Raw genomic sequence first — 27,860 nt, forward strand, 5'->3', positions numbered from 1 at the left:
GGTTAAGTCTGCTCTGTGTCCGCTTTTGTAAGTTGCTTGTAATATTGCCGCACCTCTCAAATCTCTTTCATTCCCTGCACAACACACCCTAATAAACTGTTCCCTGCACCACATACTTTTCCTCACTTGCTTGTAAATAAGTTATTATAAGAAATGTTCCCAGCTCATTTTTGTGTTTTCCTTCATTTGATTCAGCATGGTCCGACTCCTCGCTTTCAGGGACTTTATTCCAAATGATCCGTTCCTTTTAGCCAGAACATCCTTGGCAGTGTCGCAAGGGAGAAAAATAAATCCGGTCTCGGCTTACCACGGCAGAAATCATCATGTGTCTCCAAAAATCACACAAAATGTGTGAGTATGGCTTCGTCTACCTCTCCAAATGAGCTCTCTACAGCTTGGCTCGTTTCCGCTGCCGTGCTCTGCCTCACCGTTCACCCACCCACAAACAGGTTTGAACACGAACCGACGTAACATGGTCACCGCCACAAATCACGAACGTCAAGAACCAGGTACCGAGCAGAACCAGAAAGAACAGCTCAACTCTCACCAACTGCTGTTGTTGCTGTTCCCAACTGTCAGGAGCTGTCAAAAAGCATCAGTTGGATCTCTCACCAACAGACTGCCAACAAGACAGTGCTGCTGTCCTTTTATAGGCGACCAGTGTGAGCAGAGCCTCAAACACGACTTCAGCCAAATCCAGCTTGCCAATTGGTGCATCGCTGCACGTGTCCTCCAACCGTCCATTCTCGTGGTCATTCTCTCCTGTCCATCAAACGAGATGCAACTCCCAATTAATGCAGGCCTGGCTCACATCGCCATGTTCGGGGTGCTGGAGAAACACCAGAACGCAGCCATCCGCCTGAACAACCGAGCAGAAACACGAAGCGCGTACAGAACATCAACAGCAATTATCACCTCTGTCCAGCGCAATACGAAGAAGAGTCAGTTCGCATCCATAGAGCTGCTGAACTGGGTGTCGATTGCTGATGGAAAAAGGTGGGTGTCGACGTCAATGGAAAAAGGTGGGACTTGAGGGAAATGATCCAAGTCCATAGCCATGTTTGACCGTGAGAACGAACTGTCAAGGAAAATCTTGCGGTGTGATGACTCAAATATCCTGCAAGTCCAATGTGATAAAGAAACCCAAAATAAAATGTGTAAATAAATCGTGTATTTCCAAGCCAATGAGTCTTGAAGGAAAGGGAATAGACAAGAATCTGTTGCGCTGAGGGCCATCTTATCATGTGCACGAACGATGAATTCCGCTCATGCAGAAATGAAAACCGACATTAACATGACCGTCCTGCATAAAAAAGGTGGAAAAACAGATCCCTGCAACTGCAAACCAATCAGCCAACTCCCAATCATCAGCAAAGTTATGGAACCCCTCATTGCTTCAGACATTAAATCCTTCCCCTTCTCCAATGGCTTTATTTTCGACAATCAATTTGGTGTCAGACCAGGTCACTTCACTCTAGATATGCTGCTTCTGCTCTCCCAACAATGGACATGAAATCAAAGCCATATCCCTCAACATATGGCGTGCTGTTGACACGCTCTGGCACCCTGCCCTGCTCACCAAATTATCTTCCTATGGTATCCAAGGCCATCTCCACTCATGGCTCACAGACTCACTCTCCTGTCACAGCCAACGTGTGGCCCTCATATTTCCGCAGAATCACTTCTCACCTTCACACTTTAATTCCACTTTTTTCATGCCTTTGGAAAAAACTCGCACACTCTCTCTTCAATCCCACTCTTCCAACCAGCTCTTCAAAATCGCTGTTCACCACCACCTCTAATCTTCCCCAATCCAAAACCACGATCTTTTCCACCCCGTAAATGCACCCCAAATCCATCTCTTTCAATCCAATTCCCTGTTTTCCTTCCCGAAAGTTCCCTGTCGTGCAAGGTTCTCAAAGTCCCTGTGGTGTCCATCTTGTTTACCCTGTGTAGCCCACCCCATCCCTCTCCCTTCCACAGTTCTCCGAATCGCTCTGTTCCCCACTGTTTTGCCCTTCCCTCTCCACTACTCTTGTCTCCTGCCCACCTTGTTGAACGGTGTGTGTTCGCCCTCATTGGAGCCTCGACATTGCATACACAAAAACAACAACATTCACTGTGGATCAAGAATCGAAACGTTTTCAAAACAAAATTGTTCCAAAAAAGATTCCTCAAGTTGCAAGACAAAACACATTCATGGTTGAACATCAAGGTACTTTTTGATATGCTCAGGTGTATAAAAGTGACATACCAGACTTGGGTGTTAGTCCGTCATCCTGATCATGGAGGTTGCAGACATCACTGAAACCGATTCCATGGACACCAGGAATATTTTCCAGCTGCACATTTTGGAATCCAATAAACTTTTTGCAGAAACTGGAAAGTTCTTGAATAACATTCTCCAAGTTGATGAATAGACTTCCCAACAGAGAAGATCCTGCAAGCTGGAGAACCTGCGGCTTCAAAAAAGAATTCACAAACTTACAAAAGTCGGCATACATTGCAAATTTAAATTTCTCTTTGGCGAGAGAGAGGAGCTCTGTTCGCAATGCATCAGAGTCTCTACAAGCTTGAAGAACCTTCCGATTCTCAATTCCAAGAACATTGATCACTGCTTGGGCTGTTTCTGTTCTCAGACCTTGTGATTGGAGCCATTCCAAGAATGTGTCCATTTCACCGATGACCTGTCAGGGACACAATGCTTTTGTTAACAAAGGAAAGGTTATTGGTTCACGAAAAAATATTTTCACGAAAAAAATAAGTGAGCACTATATTCGTTATTGTGTGTGTCTGTCTGTCTGTCTGTCTGTCCCGATCATAGCTCCGAGGGGTTTGACCCGATCCTGATAACATTTTGGTGGGAGATTTGTATCATGATCTTGTTGTGTTTTCTTGAAAATGGACGTGGTGCGCCCATTGTGGACGGAGCCACGCCCAAAAAACATGTGTTGTGAGGGGGTAGCCGATTTCAATTTGCATCTTCTCCAAGGGGGTTTGTCGAATCTGACATGGGTTTCGCCATTTGGTTAGCCCAATGGCACCTGCATAAACCCATGGAGCTCGCTTTTTCATTTTCATCCCAAGTTCAAAGTCACAAGGTCACGAACTTAGAAAATTGCGAATTGTGTTTTTCGGGGGTAGCCGATTTCAATTTGCATCTTCTCCGAGGGGGTTTGTCGAATCTGGCAGAGGTTTCAGTATTTCCTTAGCCCAATGGCACCTGCATTGCCCCACAGAGCTCGATTTTTCATTTTCGTCCCAAGGTCAAGGTCATAAACTTAGAAAATTGCGAATTTTGACATAAAAATCCATCTTCTCCGAGGGGTTTGTTGAATCTGGCAGGGGTTTCAGTATTTGGTTAGCCCAATGGCAAATGCATAGCCCCACGGAGCTCGATTTTTCATTTTCGTCCCAAGGTCAAGGTCACAAGGTCACGAAGAAAATTACGAATTTTGACATAAAAATCATACGACCGCCCAAACTTTGAGAGCGAGGATGACAATATTTTTTATGCATAATGTTGAGGTCATTCCCCACCTAAAGTCTCAAAACCATTTTGCTCCATCTCGAACACCTTGCCCGTGGCACCCCCTTCAAATCTGTTTTTACGCTGATTTCATCAAATTACGGATAATCCAAGGAGTGCGAAATTCCATAGAGTCCAGATGATGTTATATTGTTCCTGGAATGTTCCCGAAGACGTTTTGCACCAAAGGTCATTATCCTTGACCTTTGACCTTTCAAGTTCACAAAGGTCAAATTTTCAAAGTTGTGAGAATCGAACTGGGTTTTCGACCTTCTTCGACGAACCAACTCCAATAAGCAAAAGTATGTTTCCTTTTTTTAATGTCCCCAACATTGTTTTGTGACCTTTTAAGGTTATGCAAAGGTCAAATTTTGAAAGTTGTTGAACGAAACCGGGTTTTCGACATTTTGCAGCGAATAACCTGTCACTCGTACCACATCATGTTGATCATTCTTATAACTTGGTCAAACATTATCACATTGTCTCATCCTTGACTTCTGAAACAATCTACATCGTCAAATACCGTTCGTGAACCATTGTCGTCTTCAGACTTGTTCATGTTATTTTCTTTACTCTGTATTTTATCCAATCAATGCAGGGCTTTGCAGTCAGTTTGTTCACTCCATGTGAGCTTGCAGGATGGACTCGAGGTCGGCATACTGACCCTGAGTTGTCTTGCTTGGGTTTGAATCCCGACACGGCAATAAACTGTCACCATGATGTTTCACAGATTGGGAAAGGGATCAACGTGTGTGCCGTCCTTCAGAAGAACGTTCAGCTGGGCATCCCCTCTCACAGCATAAGTTGGGAGACATTAAAGATCCCATGGAGTCTTTCTCGAAGATGAGGCCAGCTATCACGAGCACGCTGACCAAATTCCAAATTTCTTCTTGAAAATACAGGGAGAACTACATCAGCGGCACAGCCACACTCACAGCAATGATGCAACCAGCAGGCACTGCAAACAAAATGAAAGATCCAAAAACTAAAGTGCCACCTCACCACTCCCACCCTCATTATTGTTTCATCAATCAGCATATAATCAATGTCCATAGACAAAAACGGAAATGCATCAACAGTAACACCATGGCTCCACAAAACAAGGATAAAACAAGCAGAAAAGCCACGGTGGGGGAAGAACCTCTTATTCCTTTTCTTCTTTCTCATTTCCCTTTCATGGACACCCAGCAGGATTAAATACAAAACCTGCCACAAGGGTAGAGGAGCTCCTTGTGAGCCAACAACCATACATATCTGGTGCCAACTACATCTGCAGACATCCTCCTGCAGTTGCTTACCTTTCCTTGGAAGTTGGTGGTGGTATTTCTCCTCCGACCACCACAAAACACACTGCTGTGTGTTGTGGTGGTGCTGAGGTGTCGTCCACCAGACGTGTCTCCTCCGGTTAATCTGAGGCATTCCTTCGGTGGGGTGTCTGGAATGTGTTATCCTGAAGTGATGGGGATGGGTCAGGCATTTGCCTTGGGGATGGCCACATGGAAGGCCCTGGAGTACAAGTGCAAAGTGGACGCAGTGGCGCACTGTGGCACATCCTTCCAATGAATTAATGAATGAATTTCCCTTCATACAGTGTGAGCTCTATTGCTTCGAATCTGCAACTGCCACCACCCAGGAGCAGCCTCAGATGAACTGATGCCCCATGCAAGTCGTCGTCTTCGGAGCCCCTTTTCCATTTGTTCAACATGTGAATGCCTCATGAGGGGGTATGGGGTGGTGAGAGTCAGTCAGGGCAGGCAGTGGCGAGGGGCAGTCAGGGTCGGCAGTGGTGAGGGCCAGTCATGGCAGGCAGTGGAGAGGGGGCAATCAGGGCAGGCAGCAGTGAGGGGCAGTCAGGGCAGGCAGTGATGAAGGGGCAGCAAGGGTCTTGTCATGGGATATTGGGGGATTGATGTTGTGTATTGTTCACCCCAAAACAGCAGATCCCCACCCTCCTTTTCCCAACCACCAAATTATTCGTTTATTAACACCCTGGTGATAACCCTGCACCTGCCCCACTTTTCTCATCCCCACACTCCCATCCCCCTCCCCAATCCCCTTATTAAATTGAGTCGTAAGCTCAACGGATATATCTAATCTGAATCGTGGTGTTGGTGTCTCACAGATGTGATCAACCAAATCTGAATTACCACCACCTGTGCCAAATTTCGTTGTTTATACCTGTTATATCTTCCTGGCTGGGTCACACAAAGCCAGCACCCCAGGCGGTCTCCTGGGTCACCTGCTCCTCAATCCGGCCCTGGCCCCACCATCTTTTTCTAATAATAGGCTCTTGCTGTCTGTCTGTCTGTCTGTCTGTCTATCCCATCCTGAAACACAGAAAAGCTCTTTGGAGAGAAAAAAAAGTGCTCCTGACCACATAGAAAGCTTTCGTCCACAGCCTGATGGAGTACTGCTCTCCCCTTTGGGCTGGTGCTCCTGCCTCTTACCTTTCTCAGCTTCACGCTGCAGAAACCAAGGCATTTAGGATCATTGGTATCTCCTGCGGTGAGGCCAAATCTTTGGGCCTCTCACTCACCGCAGGCAGGTCGGCGATCTTTCTGTCTTCTACTGTCTCCTCTCTGGTCTGGTCTCGTCCCCCCCCACCCCCTCTCTGTCTGCGATATTCACTCCCGCCCCACCACCCCCCATATTTCCGCAGGGCATTCAATATCCACCAGGAACCCTCTTCTGGTAAAAACTACCAAAATCAGTCATCACTGCTCACCGTCACTCTTTCATTCCTCTTTATTCCCACCTTTGGAATAAACTCCCACACCCTCTTCAACCCCACTCTTCCCTCCAGGTCTTCAAAACAGCTGTTCACCAGCACCTCTTCTCTTCCCCCATCCAAAACCACAATCTTTTCCACCCCCGTTAATTCACCCAAACCCCCCCCCCCCCTCATTCAAATTTGCTGCTTTGTGAAGTCCTGAAAGTCCCTGAAGTGTACATCTTGTTCACCCCATGTTCCCTGCCCCATCACTCTCCGTTCCACATATCTCCTAATGTCTTTGTTAACCTCTGCCATCTTCGAAGAAGGATGGAGGTTACTGTTTTCACCCCTTTCTGTTTGTTTGTTTGTTTGTTTGTTATCTTGCCAAAACAAAGTTTTTGCAAGATATGTTAGTCAGCTTGTATGTTTTTTTATTTTTATTTTTGTTTGTTTGTTTGTCTGTAATCACAAATAAAAAGTTCTGCAGGGCACAGTTATCATTGGAAATTTTTGTAACTTCGCATTTCAGAGGCCTACAGAGGTCCCTTTCAGCGCATACAATTTTGAAGGTCAAGGTCAAAGGTCAAGGTCACTGTCGCAAATCAGGGGAGTCGACGAAACCCTTATTTTTTGAGTTATTTTGATCGGATCGTCTTCAAACTTCATGGGAATATAGTTCATGGTCTGGCACTCAGCTGATTAATTTTTGGTGGCGATTGGCCTTGACCTTCATGGTTGGCGCCTCAGGTCAAACATATTTGACCCCAAGGTCAAATTTTCAAGTTTTAGGAACCATATCGTGTAGTACCTCAAATTGAACACCTTCATAAGTGCTTTCTAGATGTGTCAAGCTCGAGACATTATGACGTCATTTGGTGACGTTATGAGGCAAACGCATATTTTTCATGGTTTCTCTGTCGAACGATTCTCATCGGAATCTCTCGAAGGCAGATATTCCTCAAGGAGTCGCTCCTGGTGGATAGCAGCTCTGTTCACCTCAGTGTGACCTTATAGAAGTCACACGTGGTCACCTTTTGGCAAGATACGGGTCACCCTGCGGATGACATTGGTTTATTTTTACTTACGAAATCTAAAGATTTCGTAAGTATATTGATGCCTTCCGTTTCTGTTTGTTTGTTTGATTGTTTATTTGTAGGCACGACAACTCGAGAACGGAAGAAGCTACCAATGTCAAATTACACCACGTGATTGAGGAGGGTGATGGCTCGTGCTGATTAGATTTTGGTCAAAATCGGTCAAAGGTCAAAGTCACGGTGAGGTCAAATATTCGATTTTTGATGGTTTGGTGCAGATAACTCGAGAACGGAAGAAGCTGCCAATGTCAAATTACACCACGTGATTCAGGAGGGTGATGGCAAGTGCTGATTAGATTTTGGTCAAAATCGGTCAAAGGTCAAGGTCACAGTGAGGTCAAACATCCAAAACATTCGATTTTTGATGGTTTGGTTCAGAATAATCGTAGAAACTTCTGGTTTGTGTCGCTACCTTCTCAAGACAGCTTTTATTAGACAAGGTCAGAGGTCAAGTTGACGATTTCGTAAGTACCAGTCTATGACTGCTTGTTTTGTTTGTTTGTTTGTTTGTGAACAGTATTACGGAAAAACTCCTCGACGGATTTCGACGAAACTTGGTGGGGGGATTAGGTATGGTCCAAGGATTATGCCATTAAATTTTGGACTTGGTCCCCACCCCCCAAAAAAAATGTTGGAGAAAAGAACTATAACTGTCAGCACTGTTGACATATTTCATGAATAAGATATAAGGTTCACTTGAGTGACCCAGAAGTATTGGCGGCGGAGGTTTTGCACTCTCCCGAGTGCTCCCCCTCTAGTTCCCCACTGTTTTGTCCTTCCCTCTCCCTCCCCTCTTGCTGTACGTAGTTTGTTAGCTCTCATACGAGCCTGGCCAACACTCCAGACTGTTGTGGGCCGGGGTTTGGTGGCGATAAACGACCACAAGGTGGAGCAGTAGAGTAGTCTCCCACCGAACACCCAGAATTTAGGTCGTGACTCTCGGACAACTCCCAAAGCTCAAGGGTCTCTTTGTGGACCATGGTCGCCAATATTTCGACGGCGTGGTGTAGGGTTAATTGCCTAATTTCAATATACCTAAGTACCCATGACGTCCAACTACCGGGGAAAACCACAGCCTCGACCGACTTTGTCCGAACCGAGTCGCTATCACCGACTCGGATCCGGCGTAACCAAGCGGAAGCCACCGAGGCCACGCCCGACCAAATGAACAATTTACGACATGAACGGCCTTACTATTTCTCAAACCCACACCGTGCTGGGTCAATGAAAAAAAACACGAACAACAAACTGGAACATTTAACACGGGGGTTTATTTATAAAGAATAATCCCGGAGGGAAGACACAGAAAAATAAATAATGACCGTTTTTACAGCCATTTTTCCCTGCTGTGCAGGGGTTGGCTTTTTCTTGAGGCAATGTTTTATGGCTGGATGCCCTTCCTGACGCCAACCCTGGTCGCCTCTTACGACACACAGGGATATGGTACACCTATTCTGACCAGGGCATACACCGGGACCAGTACACTGGTACTCATTTCGCCGACCTTGGAAGGATGACAGGCTGTGTCAACCCCCTGGTGTTAATTCAGCAGCCAACGGGGCTTGAACTCAGGACCCTGGGATCCCAAGCCACCACCCAAACCACGAAGCCAACACCAGGCTTAGGGGAGACACAGAGCAGAGTTATAATGAATAAAAGAAATGCAAACCAAGGAACAGAGGCACTTTAGTTTCTACTTACAGACGGGGCCCATGGACACACACACACACACACACACACACACACACACACACACACACACTCACACACACACACACACACACACACACCCACACACACACACACACACACACACACACACACACACGAAACTGGACCCTGTGGGTCTTTAGTCGGTAGAGCTGGGCCGCCTCGTGCGGTCACACCGACCCGAACCACCACGGGGACTCGAACCCACGACCTGAAGTCCATGGCCCACGACACTGGCTGCTCCGTCACCAGACTTGCCCACCAAAGGACAGCAGACCACTCCAACCATGACCACGACCGTCTGCAGAGCCCTCGTCGACAATCACTGAGCCACGACGACAGACCGCTCGGCAATCTCCATGAACTCCTCTCTCTGCCGAACCCTGGTCCTGACCACCATTCGACTCTTGTGAGGTGGGAGGGTTCTCCTCTCCTCGCCACTCACCTCCTGATTGGACGAGGGGTTGTGGGACGACTCGTGGTCACCTCCCGATTGGCTGGGGCATGCGTGTCATGCTCGCCCTTCGCTCATTCGCTGGAGGAAACGTCCATGCCCTGCCTTGGGGCAGAGCCTCGATCCGAAGCGACGGAGACTCCGCCCACGCCCTCAGCCAAAAACACATGGGCAATGGCGACGGGGTCGAGTGTGGGTCGGCGTCGCTGTTGTTGTTGTTGTGGATGTAATAAAAACCTAACTTAAAAATCACTCCAAGCGCACACACGAAATTCCCATTAGACAGAGGGGATGGATTCTAATGACAAAACACATACTTATCGAAATAACTGAACTATGGGGACTCTGGCTGTTTGTGTGCACAAGGTTTCCAAATCTGTAACAATACATCCATCCACACATACAGACATGCATACATACTGTACCGATGCAACCAAGGGGTGAATATAAACACATATATTGAAGTGATGATACACACATTATACACACACCTGGAGGGCTCCGTTCCACCTTCTGAAAACCACATGTGGAGAGAAGAACAAACAAACATCTCAATTTACTTTTACTTGAACTTTCTCACAGATTCATCATGAATTTACACTTTCCTTGAAGACAAATATCGAGGTTCAACAAGTCCTACACCGTCATCTCACAAACTAGATTTGTACATGGATGGGAGATGTTTCGGAACCTGATGGGGGGGCAGGGGCAGCCTGATTGGGGGCAGGGTGGCAGGGGCCAGTCCGATTGGGGGCAGGGCGGTGGGGGCCAGTCTGATTGGGGGCAGGGCGGCGGGGGCCAGTCCGATTGGGGGCAGGGCGGCGGGGGCCAGTCAGTAGGGTATCGGACTGGAGTAGGGTAAGAATACTGATTCTGGCTCACTTTTCCCTATGTAAATAAATGGAGGATTTTCAGCGATTCCCTTTTTTTTTCCCTAAAAATAAACCCCCTTTTTATCCCAAGGTATATTTATTTGTCTCCCCTTTTAACCTCGGGGCTCTCTATTCAAATAACCCATACAACAAGATAAAGATTTGTTAAAGGTGATTCTAAAGAAATATCTGAAACGTCTAAGCCCCAGGACACTCTTTATCAAATAACCGATGCATATTGTTTAGCTCACTCATTGAACCTATAAACATTTGTTCATTCTCAAATTCCTTCAATCGTTTAATTTTCTTTGCACAATAATCCCCATCTAAAATATTGACAAACAAAACATTTGAATCTTTATATTTTTTAAGATACCCCTTTTGTGCCATTACGAAATGATAAACTTCTCTTAATGCTCTTGTTTGACCACCTCCTGAGCCACATATCATTTTGAGATTATAGTAAATTGTTTTTTCATTGTTCAATTGATAACCATCAAAGTTTTCAGTCCATTCAAGGATATTCATTTTTTTCTTTACATCCTCAAACTTACTAGTTTTTAAATTGATTCGCTTATTTGTTTTATTTACCTTTGTTTTAGTTATTCTTTCAATAAGACTTATTTGATATTTTTCACATTCATTATGTTTTCCATTTATATACCAAGACTGAGATTTTCTCCACTCTTTAGTTTGATTAATACTTGGTTTAACCATTTATATATTGCGAAAAAAACGCGGCGGTAGCCCTTAAAAAACCCTAACCCATCTTCCCATCGTTAAAACACAATCTATTCTATTCACTCTATCATACAATATCCATATGGAACACAATCTATTCCATGATCTAAAATAAATCTCTTCTCATCAAAGGCTCCTAATGCCTTTTTATTTACTTCTTCACTATATATGTTATGTTTATAACTTCTTATTGTATTCATTTTCCTATATTCTTCTTTCTTATTCATCAAACAATTATAATTTCTAAAAGTTATTGATTTCTTTATTACATATTTCTTTATTCCCTTTAACCTCTTATCAATCTGATCACCATACTTATAAGCATATGCCTTTGCTCTCAATCCAATAAACTCACTCATTACTTTTCCACCCAACTCATCCTTAAACTTACCAACAACCTTTTCATTCTTTTTGGAAAATAACTCACTCTTCTTGCTGAAATTACTTGTATCATATACTCCAATATTTTTCTTCATATCTTCATAAACATCATCAGTTTTTATATCTAAGATAAAACTATCAGTGTCCAGATACAACAATGAAACATTTTCACCATACTCTTTCTTTAAGTCATTATACAAATAATCATACATCAATATCTTTGATAAATCAAGAACTGCTGTTCCAATATAAATTGGTTTATCCATTATAATACTTTCCTTTTTCATATGAATTGCAGAAAAGTTCTCTGAAAAAACCTCTTCTCTCTCAAAACTTGGTTTATTTATCAATCTCGAAGCTTCTTTCCAAGATGTTGCGAATCTAATGTTTTGCCTGTTTCTAACATTTTCCATCGTCTTTCCAAATACAGCATTATTCAATAATTTATAAAAGTCCCCTTCAAATTTTACTTTTGTATTTGCTCTCATATCTGTATTGAATTGAATATACTTTTTCACCCAAGGACTTTGTTTAAATTTTAAAACTCTGAATTTTAGCTACTCTCAATCCTTCTCTCAAAAACTGTTGTAAGCTTCTCTGATGCAAAACATATCCCTCTTTATCATAGAATGTTGTTAATAACTTTTCTGTTGATTTACCTTTAATATTAAAACTTTTATGATAATCACTTAACCATTCTTTCTTTGGGGTTTCTTTCTCACATGCAAAAGGAAGGTCTTTATGCTTATTATGAAGATCACTCGGGTACCTCAAATCAACTTCAAAATAATAACCTTCTTCTTCGTCATTCAATTCCTCTTGAGAAGAAATAACAATATTCATCAAAGCCTTTTCATAATCCTTTTCTTCCACCCACTCTAATTTACCATAAGGCAGAGATTGAGACATTGCCCATCCATACAAATTATTAGCATCAAACTACATCAAATAATTACTATCTTTTTCACTGTCATAATTTGGAAGATATTTATTATTTGCTTTAGCATATCTTTTTGAACATACTTGTGATATTCCACCTCTCTTGGACTTCTCAATCATCAAAAGCAAATCAACATCACTGATTAAATCGATATCTTGTTTTGTCATTTTCAACATTGCACTCCAAGCTAAACCAGGAGCTGTGAAATAGTGGGCAGGATCTAATCCATAACAATTTTTATTATGACAGAGTGATCTGAAAGCTTCAAACACATCAGCCAACAATAAAACATCTGTTTTTAGATATAAATCATGATATTCTCCAAGGTTCTTTATCTTAAATATTTTCCATATTTCTTGTGCGTGTTTATATTCCTTATCACTTATCTCTTCTTCATAAAGGTTATTATAGAAACTTTCTTTTGAAGGAAGTTGTGTTTCTTTAAATCTCATAAATGAATCCATATAATCATAAGGATAAATTCCCTTACTTGTAAGAATTTTCTCTTTACTTTGAATTTCATTCCTTGTTTGAATTTCCTCTCTCGTAAGAATTCCTTCTTTAATCAGAATTTCATCTTTAATCTGAATTTCTTCTTTAGTTAGAATTTCATTCATTGTTCGAATTTTCTGTATAATTAGAATTTCATCTTCAGTAAGAATTTCTTCATTAATTTCCTCATTAATTAGAATTTCCTCATTACTTTGAATTCTCTCTTTAATCTGAATTTCCTCTTTAGTTAGAATTTCCTCTTTTGGAAAGAATGAATTAAGATTTGGAAAAGAGTCCGTGGAGCTTAGATTTGATGCGAGGTAGGCTAGTGGTGTTCCCATAAACTTGTAAGAATCTAGAAACCTAATACGAGTTAAAGGTTTTGTGAATATCATTTTTGTAAATGAAATATACTTTTGACTTGTGTTTGTTATAGCAGAAATATTCCCTGGTGTTTTTGAAAGTTCATTTATAAATAGATGTGTATCAGAGTTGGCGCTGTTGTGAAGAAAGACTGGAATAAAAGAAGGTAATTTATAATTAAGATTACAACAGGAATGAGCGGGACCTCTATATTTACCAGTAAGATGACAATGATCCCTAACTTTAGACTCCTTAATTTCCCCCTCACAAATATGACAGATATTGTTCTTTCTAAATTCTAATTTTTCTTCTTTGGTTAATTTCATCGGTTCATTTGTTTCTTTCATTAATTTAGTGAGTCTTATACAATCCTTTTCTAATCGTTTTACAAGCTCTTGTCAAGCTTTTTTTGCACGATAATGTTCAAGTTTGTTATACTTTTCTCCAACAGATGATTTGATATAATAACAGAAACCACAAGGAATATGTTTTTGATATTTATTTGTATATGATTCTTTTGGATTAGGAGATGCAGTATTTATCTTTTTAAGGATACACTCAAAATCAGCGTATATCACAAATGGGTGCATGATAGATTTATTATAATCTTCAAAAGAAATCTTTTCACCAGGTTTCGGCATTGTAATTACAGCTGATTTATGATTACTACAATATTTTGAATGTTGTTCTAATCGTTCTTTTGTATGAAATGAATTAAGACATCGCTTACAAGGATATATTTTGTTTGCTGTTCTGAATACCTGAGAAGAGATTAATCTTGATAAATTATTGATGTATGTGTAATGTGAATTCTTTCCAACACTAAAATATAAAAGATCAATGTGTGTTTCTTCATTTTTATCGTTGTTTGAAATTTTTAATATTTGAACTTTGTTTGTATCCGTTAATCCATATACATTAATAGAAAGATTATTCTTTTTCTCAAATTTCGGAATATCTGTTTGTGGCATTGGGAATTTAAAATCTTTTATGTCCAAGGTATTCTCATATTTCATATATTGTTTTACTCTTTCTGAATTACATTTTGGTGGATGAAAGTGAGCAAGAACAGACCAGAGAAAACATTTATTATCATTGTTCTTAATATTATCAACTGCCTTCTTTAGTTTTATTTCTTTTGGTAATTCAATATAAGAAGAAGCTTTAAGAGGGTTTGATTTTAGAATGTGTATAACTAAAAAGATGATTTTTTTAATATTGAATCCACTTCCTACCACTGTATTATCAACATCCTCCTCTTGTCTTGATAGTTCTTCATAAACCCCACTCTTCAAAAAATCTTGAAATGATGTTATAAAATGAAGATCTGTTCTCAGAGAGGAGTATGTTCTTCATCTTGTCTTTTCATATTCATTTTCACTCCCATAAAAAAAATTAAAGTTTTCATTTCTTTTAATATCTTTTTAATAAATTTTTCAACATCGGGTTTCACTATTTCAATTGATTCAGCTATTGATGATGGACCGGGTTCTCCAAATTGAAAAATCCTTATTTTTATATGTCCTTTAAATGCCCCATCAGTGTTTTCAATGTAATAGTCTCCCTTTACTTTAACTTTTTCTTTCCAACTCAAGAGGAGATATTTTATGAAACAGATTAAATGTGTGTTTGTTGGTTCAGAGGTGTTTTCTATAATGTTTATATTTGTGATTACAAACATCGCAGTATGTTGTATTCACCATATTTATATAATAAATCTTTGCTTAAACTAAAATTTTCTTGATGAAAATTTCGTTTATTTTACAGGTGAATCTGTGCTTAAAACCATTTTATCCTCCAACTTTTTCACTTAATAAATACAATGTTTCAAGACACAAAAGACAAGTTTCAATCAATCTCTTCATTTGTTAAAGACACTGAGAAATATGTCAAGGATGTAAAATTGAACAAAGATAAATATAACAACTATTGGATAAAAACTATGATGGTAAATAATATGAGTTCTTCAATTTCCTTCAGTGGAAGGGCTTTTAGTATACCTGGTAGAACATCAATTAAAGTATCTCTAACAAAAGTTTCTCCTCTCCTTCTAGTAATATATTCAAAACTAGAAAAAGCAATGAAACAAGAAAAAGTATCAAAAAACAAAAACCTTATCGATGAAGCTTTCGAAAGAAAAGATAAGACCATCTGTAATATGCAAGGAGAAATTTGTATTTTTTTCAACAACCCTAAAGATGTAAATCCTGAGGAAATAAAGGATGTTAATATATCAGGTGAAATGACATTTCGTTGAATAGTAATTAACGATCATTTTAAAATTACCTTTAATATAAAAAAATGTTGTCGTTGAATCTGATAATGAAAAAAAGTATATCGATATCGATGGTAATATTATTAAATATGAGTCAATATACAACTGAAAGTATAGATGAATTTCAGTTCAAGTAAAGTTTTACTTTATAAATATGCTCGACTTTCCTGATTCTCCATATGACAAATTTGAGAATTGTCCTGCGTGTGAAAGACGGGGATTAAACAGAGTCAAAAGCCTATAAACAATGTATATTCTGTGATTATCTTCTAATTAATAATAATAAAAAATATAAAAAGGAAAATAATTCTTTTAGATTTACACCAAAAATGAATTACTTTACAAGATTGATTAGAGAAATGAATGTAAAGTATGAGGGTGATAACACACCTTTCCTTACAAGGGAAGAAACTGAACGTATTAGAGAAATGTTCAAAGGATTGTTGTTGTATATTATTCATGGATGTGATTTTCAGGGATATATCAACACAAGATATTGTATAAATAAAACAATGGATTATCTTGAAATTAAACCTGAACTTCGGATAAAATATAGAGTTTCTAAAAAAGCCAATAATAAATTAAATAACCTGTTTTCCAAATATATAAATGAATGATTTTTTACCTATTTGGGAAAATAAGAAAATTTAACAACCATAAAAATCTCCCAAATTCATTAAGATGTCTCATAGTTGGTTCAAGTGGATGTGGAAAAACCTGCTTACTTTTAAAAATGCTCCTCACTCCCAACTTTTTAGATTATGACAATTTAATAATTTTCACAAAGTCGAGTTTTCAACCAGAGTATCAACTACTCTCACAAGGTTTTAATGCTGGTCTTCAAAAAGAAGATATAATCGGTTTATTTAAACGTCAAAAAAAACAAAATGATTATAACATTGAAGATATAATTCAACTATTTTGTGATACACAGAGATGTAAAAGGAAATCAAATCCTATAACTTGTATTCTTCGTGATAATACGGATGATATACCGTCTCCCCAAGATTTGGATAAATCAAAAAAGTACCTCGTTATCTTTGATGATTGTGTTAATGAGAGAAACCAAACGGTAATGGACAGCTACTACACAAGAGGGAGATATTCTTCTTGTAATTGTATTTATCTTCGTCAATCGTACTTTCAACTTCCTCGTCGTTCCATCAGAAACAATGCTAATACTTTTATTTTATTCAAGTTAAATTCAATAGATATCAATAATTTTTGGAGAGATAATTGTTCTACATTATGTAGTAAAAAGAAATTTGAGGATTACATGAAGCACACGACTGAAAAATATAAATATATTGTTGTGAAACAAGATGAGATATTAAGGGATATATTTTTTGTTTTATAAACAATTACATATATAAATGACAACTATTATTATAAATCTTGTGGGTAAATCTGCTTCTGGAAAAAACTTTCATAAATCAAGGTTCTTGTGTCGTACAAATGAGAATATTGTAAATTTACTTAAAAAACACCCCGTGATACGCATTGTATTAACAACAACTCGAGCAATAAGACCTGGAGAAGTAAAAGGTGAAGATTATCACTATATTTCATTGGAGGAACATATGCGATTGAGGAATGAAGGACAAATATTTGAGGAGGTTTCTCTTGGTACAACAAAATATTCACATTGTAAGAGTGAGTTAAGGAAACTAAAATCTGGTGGTGTTGGGATATTAGAAACTAATCCAGAAGGAACGAGACAAATTATTAAATATCTGAGCAGAGTGAAGATTTTATCATTCGGTTTTGATGTTGATGAAGAAACTCAACGCAAACGTATGAAAAGCAGAGATGCAAGGATTAGTGAAGAAGAAATTACAACTCGCATTAATGTTAATAAAGAATTTGATGAAATATTTCAAGAAAAGGATTTATTTGAACACATCGACTTGAATGATGAAGAAAAGGAAAATTTCCCTGTTGATCTTTACAATTCATTAAATTATATTTTACAATAAATAAATGGATGCAAAAGAAAGAGCAAGAAGATTTAAGGAACATCAAGAGTTGGTTTCAAAAGTTATAAAACAACAGGAAGACATAAAGAAGAAACGCAGACAGAAACTAACGGGCGAAGAAGCATTTGAAAGAAAACAAGAGAAATTTTTTAAACCACTTTTAAAAACTTCCCAAGAAAAAATGAAAGATGTTTCCACAGTTCCCACAGTAGAATATACTCCTAAAAAACTTAAAATGTTAAAAGATTTTGATCAAATGACGGAGGAAGAATTAGAGCATTTCGGAGAATTAGAATATGATGATGAAGGTTTATTTCAACAACTGGAAGAGATTAATCAACCCCCTGATTATATTGTGAATGCTGTTCAAAACAATGAATATTCAGCGGATTCAAAAACCAAAGCAGGACTCATTCCAACAGAACAATCAGCAATATTTCATCTTGTTCAAGAAAAGGTATTGATATTTAATGATGAATTAAGGTTCTTGGGTTCTGCTCAACCCCCTGTTAAACTAACTCCGAGATTAATGTTTCTTCTCACAAAAGATGGAAGACAAGGTTCAACTGTGAGGGATGAATCAAAGTATATTGATAAACCATTGGATATGGAAAATAATGATGATAGAGTATATATTGATCTGCTGAGCACTCTAAATTATAAGGTTATTCTTTCTGGTAAAAGTAGGAAGAATGAGAAGGAGAAACACATTATTCAGGCTTCAAGTATCCTTGGTTCAGGTGTTCGTTTTCTTCCAAATGACCCATCGCAATTAGTTAATAGACTGTTATTGTTGTTAGGCAGTAAGAAGGCTGGAAATAACAATTGTTTTAATGAAGCATCAGCCATTTTAGACCAGTTGATGAACATGAAAATAATTAATAAATATCAATATAAAGACATTTTATCTCATCTTAAATAAGATGAGAAGCACAATCCTTAGTTTCAATTTCACAACAAGCGACCACACATCTTCATTCCCATACCCACTACAACTTGACACAACAAAAGAATATGAGGCATCTTTATTGTCCATGGAAACTTATAATACCTTATTTAATATAACCGAGAAAAATGACAAGTTTAGTTATAATCCGGGAAGTGGATACAAAACGATAACAGTCTCACCCGGAGCATATGAGATTTCTCAAATATCTTCCGAAATTGCTCGTCTTATGAAAGAACAGGGTGATGAACCAAAAAATATTGTTATAAACATTCAAAAACATACTTCAAAATCAACGATTAAAGTTACAAATAACTACAAGGTTGATTTCACAATTGATAATTCATTTAGAGAGTTGTTGGGTTTCTCCTCAAAAAAGATTGAAACTAATGGGACGTTTTACAGTGATAATGTCATTCAAATATCCTCAGGAATAAATTCAGTGTTAATTCACTGTGATTTGATTGATGGTGCTTATAATGATGGAAAAAAAACAAATGCAATATTTTCATTCAGCGCATACTCAACCCCAATTGGTTATAAATTCAATATGGAACCCAAAAATTTGGTTTATCTCCCTGTGTCAGGAAAAACCATACACAGAGTAAATTTTTGGAGAACCGACCAAGATAATCGTGTGATTTCTTTTAATGGAGAAGTTATATCCATCAGAATTCACCTACGTGAAGTTTTCCAAGAAATAAATACGATGGTTATTGTGAGGAAACACGAGTTGGGAAAATATAAAATAATTACAGGGGATGGGATGTTCCTTTCCCCATACTACAAGGGTGAAGGTATGTATCTTGGTAGAGGATACTATAAACCTAAGAGACAAAGGGGTGTGGGAGATCAATTTAGAGGAGATGGTATAATTGATACTCTAATGGGTATTGGTTCAACGATTCTTAAACATAAAGATCTAATTGGTTCAACTGCTTCTACTGTGGGAAATGTAGCAGGTGCTGTAAAGAGAATAAAAGATGCCCAGAAGGAATCTCATAAATTACAAGCAATAAAAGAAATTAAGAAAGGCAAAACTCAGTTGTCCCCCCAAGAACGACAGAAAATAATTCAAATACTTGGATCAGGGTTTCAAAAGTTTTAACATCTTTTTTCCTAAATAAATACAAGTATGGAAGCAATTGATCGTATCTATGATTTGGATGATACTATCATTATCTCAAACTCCACTAAAAAAGATTACTTCAAGGTAAATGCAATAACTGGAACAGACTGGAATACGAATGGTACAAAAAGTTTTGAAATAAATAATCAACAAACCTATTTGAATCTCTCCGAAAGTTTCTTGTTGTGTAAATTTAAATTCACTAAAGCTGGGAATAACACAAACGCTACACTTGTAAATGATTTCTTCTGGAAAATGTTTGATAGTGTGCGTTTGTATATTGGAACACAAGAAGTTGAAGCGGTTGATTATATGTCTCTGCTGTATCTGAAATGATGAAATTTACACTCTATACATTCAGTGATAGAATGGGAAAGGGGTCTGTCGAAGGTTTTATTCCTGATATGTCAACGGGAACAAACACAGACCCTGGATATACTCAAAGGAAAGGAATGTATAATGATGATACAAAAGCAGAAAATAGTTTTACTGTGGCAGTTCCTCTTAAAGGTATATTTGGATTTTGTGATCATGATAAAGTTCTGTATGGTCTTAAAATTAGATTTCAACTACAAAGGAATGATAATGAAAATCGATTGCTTTTTGGTGTTGGTTGTGCTTTTGGTGATCAGAATAAATTTGTAATTGAGGAGATGAGTTGGTATATCAGTGAATATACTCCGAATCTTAAAACAGAAGAGATGCTGAATCGAAGACTTAACTCAAAGAAACCACTCAGTGTATCATACCTCAAAAGAAGATGTCAACACGTTAAACTCAACCAAACCACTTACACGTGGAATTTGGGTGTTCTGGAAGGAAAGCCACGATATCTGTGGATCATTTTTAAAAAGCCAGATGGTGATACTAGAACTGATAAGAATAATGCATTGAGTGATAATGTTAAGGTGAAACAACTTCGAACATCTCCAGATGGAACATTTTATCCACGAGATAGATTGGAAATTAATTGGGAAAAAAATGATTTTGCTGAAGCATACAAGTCTTACCAAAAGGTGTGTGAAAGTAATGGAAATAAAGAACCTATTTTGGATATGACAGGATTTAAAAGTTTGTATACAATCTATGCGTTTGACCTGAGCGCTCAAAAGGAAACTATAAAGTCAAATCGAGTGAATACTTCCCTATACATTGAAAGAGGAGAGAGTGAAGAAGTTGATACATATTGTTTGCTTTTGGAAGAAACAGAATTGCATATTAATACAGATAATGGTGTGATGATTAGTCTCACATAATTTTTTGTTAAATAAATGAGTGGCAAAGTACCAACTGGGGTATATGTTAATCAAATCAATCTTCATAAACTATCATCTTGTGTTCAAAATCAAAAGCCTTGTACGATTAACGTTTATACAATTCAGAGAAAAGGAGCAGTAAGAATTGATGTTTTGCTCACAAGAGAACAGGTTAAAATCTTGAATGACACTGGCTCACTTAAAATTAAAATGACAAAACCAATGTTGAAAAAATATTTAATAAGAGAGACGAGTGGAGAATTTCTCCCATTTCTAATTCCTTTATTTGCTGGTTTAAGTGCGGTTGGAGCATTGACGGGTTGCATTTCAACAGCGGTGAAAACTGCCAAAGAAAGGAAGGCTCAACTCCAGGCTCAAAAAGAATTGGAAAGACATAACAAAGAGTTGGAGAAACAAATTAGTGGAAGTGGTGTAATTGTAGATTTTGCTGAAAAACTTGAAGGTCTGCCTGATAAAGCGAGATTGTTAGTTGGAGATATGCTTTCTTCTATAGCACAAGCAGGTGTAAAATTAACGAAAAGAGGTAATGGATTATATCTTTCTAATAAATAAATGAGCATTGAATTGTGGTTGAAAGAATTTGGAAAGAATACAACATCAAATTTACAACTTGTTAAATATTGTAAGAAATTAAAAATTCATAATGTGGTTATTTGTATGAGAGATGAATTAACAAATGTGCCAAAACATACAAAGAATATTATTATGAACTTAGAAGATAATAATGGGAACGGTTCTCATTGGGTTTGTATTTTTAATAGTCAAGACAAATATTATTTTGATAGTTTTGGTCTTCCACCACCTGTTGAAGTCATAAAATTCTTACAGAATGGTGTTTATCAAACATTTCAAGTCCAAGAATTAAATTCTAAGTGTTGTGGTCAATTATGTCTATATGTGTTATTTCAACTCAACAAAAATAAAAAAATTTATGATATTATTTTTAATCTAATATAAATGACTTATGTTGGTAAAGATGGTTCTATCTTTGGTGTATCTCAAGAACTGGATATTGATTTATCAAATTATTACACAAAGGCACAGGCTGAACGACAAATATAATATAACCAAAAATATTAACATGAAAAATGCTTATAAATTAAAAAATTATCCAAGCCCGAATGACGCGAATGACTTGGTGAGATTAAGCGATTTATCACAATATATATACTTAAATAAAACAGCCGTGTATTCCAAAGATACAGAAGTGTTGATATTATCTCCAGGTCATACAGAATTCACAGTTCGAATTAAAATAAATTTTTATAAAGAAGGGCGTATCGTTTGTATGAGAATAGAACAATGGGGGTATGATATGAATGATTTAGGGTATAATTGGTCATTTAAAATTAACCTAGAAGACCTGGAACAATTAAATCAGTCTCGTCAGGAAGAATATTATCCACTTGGTATCGAGAATGAGTTTTGTGGGTTCACGATTAGTAAACAACAAATAAAATAATTTAATAAGGGTAAATATAATAATGGTTTTGCCCTTGTTTATCTCATGAAAACTGAAAAAACAAGATTATATATAATAAGTAAGGAAATACAAAATGATTTAACTATGGGAAGATGGGGAGGTGTTTCGTGCCATAATATTATTCTAACATATATTTCTAATACATAAATGACAGCAAGAAGGCTTCAAGAAAATTATCAATTCTGTGTTCAAGCATACCTTCAAGAAAAGGGTATTCGGTATTTTAATAAATATGTTCTACAACATAAGAATGAGGTATTTTCAATAAAAGATTGGTATTATGCTGATGTTGATAAACTGACAACTTTAGATTTAATGAAAATGTTAAATAATGAAAAAATTATAAAGTTAAGAAAAGGTAAGGCTCTTTTAGAAATTCAAAAGAAATTTTATTGGTTTCCTGTTGTAAAAAAAATTATTTTGGATACAGGAATAACAAGAAATCCTGATGAATATATGAATAATATTCTATGGGGTGTAAGCGATTCAAGGATAGTAAGGGATGAGGAAGGAGTTGAAGAAGAGAGGGAAGAGGAGGAAAAGGAGGAGGAGAGAGAGAAGGAGGAGAGGGAGGAAAGAGAGAAGAGAGAGAGGGAGGAAAGAGAGAAGAGAGAGAGAGAGGGATGAAAGGGAGAAGAGAGAGAAGAGAGAGAGGGAGGAGAGGGAGGAAAGAGAGAGAATGAATAAATATCAAAATATGGAAACCAGTGAGATTAAAAAAAGATTGGTGGTATTACAGAAAATAACTCAACCCACCGAGGAGGAAAACAAAGAATTGACAAGTCTATTTGCAATACTTTCGACAAGACTATTGACATCGACAAGATATGGATTTTAATTCAAGTTTTTCATTTTTATTTTTTTTCTTAAATAAATGGAGGAGAGAGTGAAGGCATTTCTAAGGATTCTTTATGTTTTAAAAATTAAGATTCAAATGTGCATGTTGGAAACTAAAAAGGTTTTTGCACTCTGCAGGAATTTTTCTCATAAATAAATGAGTTATTGTCTCAAATGTAAAAAGAAAACTAATACTAAAAATATTTCATATATTAAAAGTAAAAATAACAGGGTTATACAAAAAGGTATATGTTCGGTGTGTGGTTCAAAAAAAAATCAATATATCTCCAAACACAAACTCGGAGGAGATATACAAAAGTTTTTATCAGGAAGTAAATTTACAACTACTGGAATACCAGGGGAATTACATCTTCCAGGGTATTCTTTCTGTGGTCCAGGCACAAACTTGGATAAAAGATTAGATGAGGCAGACAATCCTAAATCCTGGACTAAACCAATCAATAGAGTTGATGAAGTGTGCATGAGACACGATATTGATTATAGGAATACCACAACGTTGGAAGAAAAGCATGAAGCCGATAGAGAAATGTTGTATAATTTGTCTCTGATACAAAATCCAACCTTGAGAGAAAAAGTTGATCGGTTCATTGTGAAGAAGATGATCAGTGCTAAATTGAAACTTGGACTTGGAAATTTAAAAAACTTATAGGCTCTAATGATGCCATTAAGACTGAAGAGCAATTAGCTAATGAATTACATAAACCAATATTCACAAAGTTTCAGAGAAGGAAAGTTTATTCCAAGGAAGTTGATTATATCTGGTCTGCTGATTTGATTGAACTCAATAATGATAAGGGGTACAAGTATGCTTTAACCGTTATTGATTTGAGGAGTAGATATGCGTGGGTTGTCCCTTTAAAAAAACAAAACAGGTAATACTCTTATGTTAGCTTTTCAACAGATATTTAATAAAAGTAAGAGAAAACCTAAAAAATTGTGGACTGATGAGGGTAGAGAGTTTTATAACAAGACATTTATGAATTTTCTAAAAAATAACAGTATTACATTATACAGTACCTTTAATGAAGGGAAGGCAGTTGTTGTTGAACGTTTTAATCGTACCTTAAAAGAGAGACTATATAAAAAATTCACACAACTCGGTTCACAACAATGGTCATCTTTTATTCAGGATATTGTGGATAAGTATAATGACACGATTCACACGTCAACAAATATGAAACCATCAGAAACATTTACAAAATTAAAATATGAAAAAGAGATTAATGTCAGAAAACCTAATTTCAAAGTTGGTGATATCGTAAGAATATATAGGTGAAAATCTCATTTTGAAAAGGGTTTTACTAAACGATGGACGAAATAACTTTTTTAAATTGTTGATGTTATAGATACGGTTCCTTGGACTTATAAGATATATGATTTGGAAGGGGAAGAGATTTTAGGTTCATTTTATTCACAGGAATTACAAAAGACAAAACTAAGCAGATAATACCAATGGGAGCAATGGGTTGGCGCTTCACTCCCTCCTACTATACACCTTCGTGGACCCTAGAGGGACAAGTCCGAGGTGTATTACAGTATATAATGTGTGTCAAGGGGGACGTTCTTCGATCTGTGAACCCCAAACACAGAATCCTCAACTGAATAGTCAAGGCTTAACTTTGTTTGTTGATGTGTGTGTGTGTGTGTGTGTGTGTGTGTGTGTGTGTGTGTGTGTGTGTGTGTGTGTGTGTGTGTGTGTGTGTGTGTGTGTGTGTGTGTGTGTGTGTGTGTCCCAACCCTCACATTCAAAATCTCAACCCCAACCCTCACATTCAAAATCTCAACCCCAACCCTCACATTCAAAATCTCAACCCCAACTCAATCCTCGCCCAACACAATGTCTTTTTCAAAATGAGATTTCCACCTATATATATTTTTTACGTTTTTTTTTTTTTCTCTTCTTCCAATTCTGTCTTTTAAGGCTTTCAGGTTTGATGACGTAGAAAGGGGGAGTAAGCCTGCACTTTCTTCCCAGAAAGAACAATGTATATTTTTTATGTTTTTTTCTCTTCTTCCAATTCTGTCTTTTAAAGCTTTCAGGTTTGATGACGTAGAAAGAGGGAGTAAGAACTTTCTTGATAGGTTTAAATCCCAAAGAGTGGTAGCATTTCAAGTCTTCAAAATAAACCCAACTTTCCAAGTCTCCAAGGTATAACCACATTCCTGTTGAGTTTCCAAGATATGTATCACATTGTGAGTTATCAAGCCAGAACCCACATTTCAAGTCTCCAAAAATATAACCATCTATCCAAGACTCCAAGGAAGAATCACAATTTCCAGAAATATAGTGGGTTTCAGTGATAGATCTCACATAGTATAACTGTGGATCATCAAGGAAAACTCCATTTTTCCAATTTTTATGGGTTTCAGTGATAGATCTCACATAGTATAACTGTGGATCATCAAGGAAATCTCCATTTTTCCAATTTTGATGGGTTTCGGTGATAGATCTCACATAGTATAACTGTGGATCATCAAGGAAAACTCCATTTTTCAAAGTGTCTGAAAATTGTGAGTCTCCAAGGTAAAACTTGTATTCTGGCTCATCAAGGTATAACTTGTTCAGTGGGTATTGTCTTGATAACTCACAATGAGTACTATTGCTGTAAAACTCTTTTTCAGGATTTTGCTGGTCTCCAAGGTATAACTCTTTGGTTGGGTCATCAAGGACGAACTCGTTCTGTAGGTCTTGGTCGCTCATAAGGTCTTCAACCAAGCCAACAATTTCCCCCCAAGTTGTAGCAAAAGCAGTATTTTCATTTTGTATTTCAGATACAATTTCCTGTGAGAGAAAATAATAATGTATGAATTAAGTTATTTAATTATTAAACGAGTCGATGTTTAAAAGGAACTAAAAATAGGAAAATAAAAATCTTACCTCAACAGATAAGAGGTTTGAATCCAGTTCATCAACTTGAAGGTTTAGTTCCATACAAGTCAGAGAGTTCCAAGGAACCCCAAAGTCATCCCACTCAAGGTCTTGCTCGTTCATAAGGTCTTCAACCAAGCCAACAATTTCACCCCAAGTTGTAGCAAAAGCAGTATTTTCATTTCATATTTCAGATACAATTTCCTGTGAGAGAAAATAATATTGTATTAATTAAGTTATTTAATTATTAAATGAGTATGCTTCAATTAAAGTTTGAAAATAGGAAAATAAAAATCTTACCTCAACAGATAAGAGGTTTGAATCCAGTTCATCAACTTGAAGGTTTAGTTCCATACAAGTCTGAGAGTTCCAGGCAAGCACACAGCACACCATTGCCAGCAAAAAAAATGTTTAAAATGGAGCCTGGGCATGAGGCTTTTATAGGGAAAGACTGTTGGGTGTGGTTTCCTGTGGAAATTCCCTGGGCAAGCTCACGCAGGCCTTCTTTGAGCAATTTTTCAAAACCAGAACATGCTGGAATTTTCTTGTGATTTCTTTGTGAGTCAGAGATGAACTGGAAATGATGTAAGAGTAGGTGGGGCTTAGCAAAAGTAGGCGGGGCTTATAAAAATACCTCATGAAAAGTGGGCGGGGCTTATCAAAAGTGGGCGGGGCTTGGCAAAATGGGCGGGGCTTATATAAAAATTCGTGGGAAAGTAGGTGGGGCTTAGGAAAAGTGGGCGTGGCTTATGGAATACCTCGTGAAAAGTCGGCGAGGCTTAAAGAAAAGTGGGCAGGGCTTTAAAAATTCCATTTGAAAGTGGGCGGGGCTTATGAAAAGTGGGCGGGGCTTAACAAAAATAACCTGTGGCTCAGGAGGTGGTCAAACAAGAGCATTAAGAGAAGTTTATCATTTCGTAATGGCACAAAAGGGGTATCTTAAAAAATTTAAAGATTCAAATGTTTTGTTTGTCAATATTTTAGATGGGGATTATTGTGCAAAGAAAATTAAACTATTGAAGGAATTTGAGAATGAACAAATGTTTATAGGTTCAATGAGTGAGCTAAACAATATGCATCGGTTATTTGATAAAGAGTGTCCCGAGGCTTAGACGTTTCAGATATTTCTTTAGAATCACCTTTAACAAATCTTTATCTTGTTGTATGGGTTATTTGAATAGAGAGCCCCTAGGTTAAAAGGGGAGACAAATAAATATACCTTGGGATAAAAAGGGGGTTTATTTTTAGGGAAAAAAAAGGGGAATCGCTGAAAATCCTCCATTCATTTACATAGGGAAAAGTGAGCCAGAATCAGTATTCTTACCCTACTCCAGTTCGATTGGGGTCAGGGTGGCGGGGGCCAGTCCGATTGGGGGCAGGGTGGCGGGGGCCAGCCTGATTGGGGATAGGGCGGCGGGGGCCAGTCCGATTGGGGGCAGGGCAGTGGGGGCCAGCCTGATTGGGGACAGGGTGGCGGGGGCAGTCCGGTTGGGGGCAGGAGCCAGGCTGATTTGGGGAAAGGCGGTTGTCCAAAGTCAGATTGGGGGCAGGGCGGTGGGGGCCAGCCTGATGGAATGTCGGTGGAAGGTTAACGAGGAATGTTACATTTTAGACCCACACGATATTTTTGAGTTTATAGATTATGAATCAGGGTTTTCATCTCCATTCAGATTATGAACGTTAAAAATCCCACGGAAGAGGTAAAGTCGGTAATCGAACCTCGTACCCTCGTTACTCCTCATTTTCAAATCAAATTGG

General features: G+C 37.9%; 2 protein-coding genes and 1 pseudogene across 4 annotated transcripts in view; all 3 read right to left on the reverse strand.

The window, feature by feature from the left end:
• Positions 1 to 27,860, reverse strand: part of LOC147021026 (uncharacterized) — a 161,529-nt gene that overhangs the window by 76,225 nt on the left and 57,444 nt on the right. The window lies entirely within an intron of this gene.
• LOC147021027 (uncharacterized) overlaps positions 1 to 27,860 on the reverse strand; it is a 42,835-nt pseudogene that overhangs the window by 14,322 nt on the left and 653 nt on the right. The window contains exons 2-4 of the transcript XR_015061307.1: positions 9,992 to 10,013; positions 2,642 to 2,687; positions 2,255 to 2,462 (exon numbers count right to left, since the gene is read on the reverse strand). The product of XR_015061307.1 is annotated as an uncharacterized LOC147021027 (transcript). The remainder of the gene's footprint in view (positions 1 to 2,254; positions 2,463 to 2,641; positions 2,688 to 9,991; positions 10,014 to 27,860) is intronic.
• On the reverse strand, positions 24,852 to 27,411 carry LOC147021028 (uncharacterized). Of its 2 annotated transcripts, none has more exons than XM_085893620.1 (2): positions 26,403 to 27,411; positions 24,852 to 26,015 (listed from the first exon to the last, which is right to left on the reverse strand). In XM_085893620.1, the coding sequence occupies exons 1-2, from the start codon at positions 26,493 to 26,495 to the stop codon at positions 25,098 to 25,100; spliced, it is 1,011 nt and encodes a 336-aa protein (XP_085749746.1). In that variant the 5' UTR covers positions 26,496 to 27,411; the 3' UTR covers positions 24,852 to 25,097. The 2 variants fall into 2 exon arrangements, with proteins under 2 accessions (XP_085749746.1, XP_085749745.1); XM_085893619.1 differs by lacking the exon at positions 26,403 to 27,411 and adding an exon at positions 26,112 to 26,382.

Source organism: Eptatretus burgeri, chromosome 8 (assembly GCF_056783735.1).
Source record: "Eptatretus burgeri isolate ZD-2024b chromosome 8, Ebu_testis_v1, whole genome shotgun sequence".
Taxonomy (NCBI): domain Eukaryota; kingdom Metazoa; phylum Chordata; class Myxini; order Myxiniformes; family Myxinidae; genus Eptatretus; species Eptatretus burgeri.

Coding starts and splice junctions, on each gene's coding strand:
- LOC147021028 (XM_085893619.1), bottom strand. CDS start 26,225: ATGAACGAGCAAGACCTTGAGTGGGATGACTTTGGGGTTCCTTGGAAC. Junction 26,016..26,111: donor CAAACCTCTTATCTGTTGAG/GTAAGATTTTTA, acceptor TTTCTCTCACAG/GAAATTGTATCTGAAATACA.